General features: G+C 46.9%; 1 protein-coding gene across 3 annotated transcripts in view; it reads right to left on the bottom strand.

Moving 5' to 3' along the window:
* Positions 1-690: 690 nt before the first annotated feature.
* The window catches only part of NOX4 (NADPH oxidase 4), a 428,396-nt gene continuing 423,080 nt past the window's right edge, over positions 691-6,006 (bottom strand). For all 3 annotated transcript variants that reach the window (XM_082244521.1, XM_082244522.1, XM_082244523.1), the window contains one exon: positions 691-1,242. In XM_082244521.1, the coding sequence (XP_082100647.1) occupies positions 1,122-1,242 (121 nt within the window). In that variant the 3' untranslated portion in view covers positions 691-1,121. The remainder of the gene's footprint in view (positions 1,243-6,006) is intronic.

Genomic DNA, 6,006 nt, shown 5'->3' with positions numbered 1-6,006 from the left:
ATACCCCCTTAGATTGGTTGTCAGAAAGTCACCCTTACAGACAGCTAAAAAAGACCAAAACTGGTCTGCCAAGTGGTATTGGACCCAGAACTATGCAGACACCATCTGATAGCAGGTCAATTAGCTGCAGCTGAAGAAACCCCTGGAGGAACCCTGGTTGAGAATGGACTTGATTATTCTGTTGTATCATCAACAACAGCTTATACAGCATTCTCAGCAAGCACATCCGTTAGTGAAGGAAAAAGATTGTTTGGGCTAGCTTGGGCCGAACAGAACTATTGGAAGGTTCAGTAAACATGAAGTTGGGCTTTAAAGATCACAAGTTAGTTAAATTGTGTATTCAGATCGACAAAAGAACTTTAGCATAACCATTCTTACCAACTGTATCCAAGATAAGAGTGACACCAAGGTTATCTGAATATGTGCATGATCATATTATTAAATCATTTAAAAATCTCCATCTGCCATCTTATATCAAATCTATAAATTTATTAAAACAAATTGTAATCCCCCAATAGATATTTATTTATTTAGTGTCCTTAGCACTTACAAGTCTTAGTTAGGTGTCTTCCCTGACAAAATGACTTTTTCATACAATTATTTCCTCTCTACTCCATCTGTGCAGAATACAAAAACGAGGATGTGAATCTTGCTGCCCAACAGAGCAGGCCAATACCTAACAAAAACTGTAAATTACCAGTTAGTAACGTAAGAAGCACCACTGCAAAAATACTGAAGCAATTGCATAGAATAAAAGTAAATATTTAAATAGGTTTGCATAAAAAGGTAAATAGTAAATCTCCCTTCTTGTTTTCCTATCAATAGAAAGCATACATAAAAAGTGCCATGGAAATCTACAAAATGCCCTTTCATTTTGACCACATTTTCATGAGATATTTCAGCAAAATGGGGTCCTTTTCTCAATGGATGTCAAGTATTTTGTTACAAAAATACAGTGCATAGAACAAGCCACAATTAACTTTGTTTTGTAAGCAGTAATCCCTTCATTAAATAGCTGCAACGTGGATAAGAGTCAATCGTAGTGATTTGCGTCCCTCTATTGATTAAGGTTCTTTGGTTCATGTTAATTGCACTTGGTCTCCCCTGCCGTGTATTTAACCTCAACTGAAGGACTCTTTGTTGTATTCAAACCGCGTTCCGAAACTGTTAGGACGATTGCACATTTTGTGAAGATCCTTGGAGAGTCCCTTTGGGCCGCAGCAAAACACTCCCACCGATTTCCTAGAAAGGAACAAAATAAAGGATGAGTCTGATATGGTTATATGTGTCTATTACTATCTCTCTTCAGAAAAACCTGAGAACTTTTAAGGTGTATCCAATGCACATATATTTGTTGCCCATTACAGCCTTTGTCATGATCAGAGACCAATCTTGAGCAGGAGGCAATTGGCCAACTACTACCTTCACATACGTTTTTTCCTTGAAGGTTAGGGTTGGTGCAATGGTTAGAGTAATGGCTATGGTTTACTCTGTGATTTGGCCTAGGGTTCAGCTAGAGCTAGTGTAAAGCTGAACCCCAGCCAAAGGCAAATATAAAAAACACAAACAAATGCAGCTCAGTGTTCCTTAAAAGAGAAGTATGGTCTAAGCTTTCTTGGCCATACTTCTCTTGTGGGCACTGTTAATTGTGTTGTCAAATTTTGATTTTGTTTTAGTCATAGTCTTTTGAAAAAAATGCCATTTTAGTTTTGGTTGGATTTTACTCATCTAAATTCTTTTAGTTTTAGTCATATTTCAGTTGACTTAAATCTCCAGTACCCACCTGAACATCTGCTTTTCTTGGAGCTCCATCTGTCTGTTAAAGCCCCAGGCCCCTGACTCTGAATTGGCAAGCTGTATTGGTTGAGAGACGCAGGCTCCCTCTTTCTGCATGCTGCCTGGGAGTTCTAGAACAATACCCTGCAAACCACAAAAGAGGAACTCCACCATCGGATTCGTGTCTGTCTGGATGTGATGTTGTGAATGTTTCCCCTCTCAGCAAGGGTAAATAACAGCCTCCCCAGACCGTCCAGTTCTCTGCCCTGTGCACTCTCTCACTCCCATTTATGTCCCCATCCCCACTTGCAGGTCACCGCCCCATCCCCAAGGTATAATGCACCCTGCCCTGTGCACTCCCTCACTTCCATTTACTTCCCCATCACCACTTGCAGGTCACTGCCCCATCCCCAAAGTATAATGCACCCTGCCCTGTGCATTCCCTCACTCCCATTTACTTCCCCATCCCCACTTGTAGGTCACCTCCCCATCCCCAAAGTATAATGCACCCTGCCCTGTGCATTCCCTCACTCCCATTTATGTCCCCATCCCCACTTGCAGGTCACCGCCCCATCCCCAAAGTATAATGCACCCTGCCCTGTGCACTTCCTCACTCCCATTTACTTCTCCATCCCCACTTGCAGGTCACCTCCCCATCCCCAAAGTATAATGCACCCTGCCCTGTGTATTCCTTCTCTCCCATTTACTTTTCCATCCCCACTTGCAGGTCATCTCCCCATCCCCAAAGTATAATGCACCCTGCCCTGTGCACTCCCTTACTCCCATTTACTTCCCCATCCCCACTTGTAGGTCACCTCCCAATCCATCCCCAAAGTATAATGCACCCTGCCCTGTGCACTCCCTCACTCCCATTTACTTCCCCATCCCCCCCCTTGAAGGTCACCTCCCCATCCCATAAGCATAATGCACCCTGCCCTGTGAATTCCCTCACTCCCATTTACTTCCCCATCCCCACTTGAAGGTCCCCTCCTCATTCCAAAAGTATAATGCATCCTGCCCTCTGCATTCCTTCTCTCCCGTTTACCTCCCCATCCCCACTTGTAGGTCACCTCCCCATCCCAAAAGTATAATGCACCCTGTCCTGTGCACTCCCTCACTCCTATTTACTTCCCCATCCCCACTTGAAGGTCACCTCCCCATCCCAAAAGTATAATGCACCCTGCCCTGTGCACTTCCTCACTCCCATTTACTTCCCCATCCACACTTGCAGGTCACCTCCCCTTCCCCAAAGTATAATGCACCCTGTCCTTTGCACTCCCTCACTCCCATTTACTTCCTCATCCCCACTTGAAGGTCACCTCCCCATCCCAAAAGTATAATGCACCCTGCCCTGTGCACTTCCTCACTCGAATTTACTTCCCCATCCACACTTGCAGGTCACCTCCATATCCCCAAAGTATAATGCATCCTGCCCTGTGCATTCCTTCTCTCCCATTTACTTCCCCATCCCCACTTGCAGGTCACCTCCCCATCCCCAAAGTATAATGCACCCTGCCCTGTGCACTCCCTCACTCCCATTTACTTCCTCATCCCCACTTGCAGGTCACCTCCCCATCCCCAAAGTATAATGTACCCTGCCCTGTGCACTCCCTCACTCCCATTTACTTCCCCATCCCCACTTGCAGGTCACCTCTCCATCCCCAAAGTATAATGCACCCTGCCCTGTGCATTCCCTCACTCCCATTTACTTCCCCATCCCCACTTGCAGGTCACCTTCCCATCCCCAAAGTATAATGCACCCTTCCCTGTGCATCCCTTCTCTCTCATTTACTTCCCCATCCCCACTTGAAGCCTGGCATTACAACAAATAGAGTTTACAGTTTTTTGTTTTTTTAAGTTACGCTTATGTTTGTCAACAAGCAATATTTTTGTTTGTTAATGAAACTTGTGTAGCAGGTTTTCTAGGCCTGTGGCCTGATGTGGGCCTGCCATTGTTACCGGTTACCTTTCCAGCTCATGTGAGCTGCGGCCCTGGGTGCGAGGACTGAGACATGAACCACTCCGGCATCTTTGTTTGGTTGTTTTATTGTAGATAAAAGGGGATGGGAGAAGGGAATGAGTGGGATACTCCTTTAGGCTTCAAATATGTACACTTGGGACTTTGTTCCTGAAAATGCTCGTTGGCACTTCCTGGACGCCAGCCAACGCTTACTAACTCTGAGAACAATCCGCAACTTAATAGAAGTGCTGAATCCTCAACTTGTAGTCCAGAAGATCCAGGACTGTGAAATTGTAGAACCACTGACACTGTTATACTGCAACAAGTCACTGAATACTTCCGTTCCGCCTTGCTCTGGCTTGAGGTAGTATGTCGTAGAATCCTGTAAAGCTGTAAATCCCAACTGGCACACTCTGTACAATTCAGGGCCCAAAAGCAGATGTCCCCTCTAACCTTGGGGTTCACTGTCTAGACACCCCCCCCGTGCAACTTCAGGGTCCTCAACCTAGGTACCCCCTTTCAGCTAGCTGGCACTGGATCCCAGAACCTCTTCCGGAATGTTCCCCTTTAACTCTGGCAGACCCCCAGGGGCAATCCTCAGTACTCAGGACCTGGGTAGGCTTTCCTGGTACAGGACCCCTCTCACTCTCTGCAGGTTCTCGGCAGTCGGCACACCGGATCCCCTCAGCTCAACTCAGCACTCTCTGGATTCTCAGGCGACACCCCGAGACATCTGCTTCCCTCAGACAGGAGAGACAGCCGCACTCTCCATCCTGGGACTCTGCTCCCGTCAAAGACACCGTGCTACGCACTTCCCCCAAGCTTATACCCACTCCCAGAATCCTTAGCAGCATATTCTGCCTTCTGGGGTAGTTACAAGCTGGGATGTGTCCCCTGATTGGGCTTACCACACTGCCCTATTAGAAGCCTCTCACAGGAGCCAGTGAGGATACATCTCCATTCAGCAGGCACATCTGGAAGCCCTAACAACCTGACTAGATAAATCACAGCCCTGCTGTTAGGTAGACAAGGCCAACTATACGGTTACCTAGCACCTACCTGTAGGGTTATACACTTGGTTTTATTAATAAAGAGGTTATATATCACAATGGCTAAATCTGTGTCTGTAGTGCATGTTCAAACCTTAATACTATAGATAATATCATGTTATTACATGTTTACTCCAGGAGAATATAATGAGTTTGGAGATTCTAGGGAAATGCTTAAAGCGGAGTTACAGCCATTTTTTTGTTTATTAAAAGTCAGCAGCTACAAAAAGTGAAGCTGCTGACTTTCAATAAATATCCACTCACCTGTTCCAGGGTCCAGCGTTGTATTCACCCCAGCTGTGTTCGCTCAGTGTCCTCCCTCAGTGGCGCCAGCATCTCTACTATGAGCACCCGGCTGTGACAGCTTGCAGCTTCACAGCCGGGTGCCCACTGCGCATGCGCAAGCGGCGCTGCGCTATGTGATTGATCCCCAAGTCTTCTAGGACAAGTCGTGTCCCAGAAGACTTTGGGAAGGAGAACTTCAGCTTCCGATTGCCTAAGGTGACCGGAACAGAAGTAGGAGCAGGTACCTGTCATTAGTACAGTAACAGTGTATTTTTTAGCACTGATTACTGTAGTAATGTCACTGGTCCCTTCAAAAGTGTCAAAAATGTCAGTTAGGGGTCCAATCTGTCCGCGAGTGGGTATAAGTTTGGAGGGAATGCAAGACGCAGCGTCTTTGGCGGGAAGCAGATTCCCAGGAGGGAGAGTACGGCTGTCTCTCCTCCTGTCAGAGGAAGCAGGTGTCCTGGGTGGCGGCCTGGGAATCCAAAGAGTGTGAAGCTGAGCTGCAGAAGGGATCCGGTGTGCCGAGAATCAGCGGAGAGAGAGGTGGGTCCAGTTCCAGGAAAGCCTAGAAAGGTTGTGAGTACTGGGGGTCTGCCTAGTGTCAGAGGGGACCACTCCAGAGAAGGTTCTAGGGATCCAGGAGTCAGCTAGCTGTTAAAGGGGGTGCCTTTAACTCCCTAAGGACCCTGAAGTATTAGAGGGGGTACCTAGGTAGAGGACCCCGAAGTGTGAAAGGGGGCGCCTGTAGTTTGGGCCCTGAAGAGTCAGTGTACAGTGGGAAGTGCACAAGGTTAAGAGTTGCATCAGCACAAGTATCTACGTAGAGCTACCTCAGCCAGTGCAGGGCTGGAGGGAGCTGTTCAGTGACTGTTGAGCTAAAGCAGTGTCATGAGTCAAGTGTTCTACAGTCCTGGATCTTCTGAATTAAAATCG

The sequence above is a fragment of the Pelophylax lessonae genome (genome assembly GCF_965119305.1).
Source record: "Pelophylax lessonae genome assembly, chromosome: 2".
Lineage (NCBI taxonomy): Eukaryota > Metazoa > Chordata > Amphibia > Anura > Ranidae > Pelophylax > Pelophylax lessonae.
This window is presented reverse-complemented; position numbering and strand designations above follow the sequence as displayed.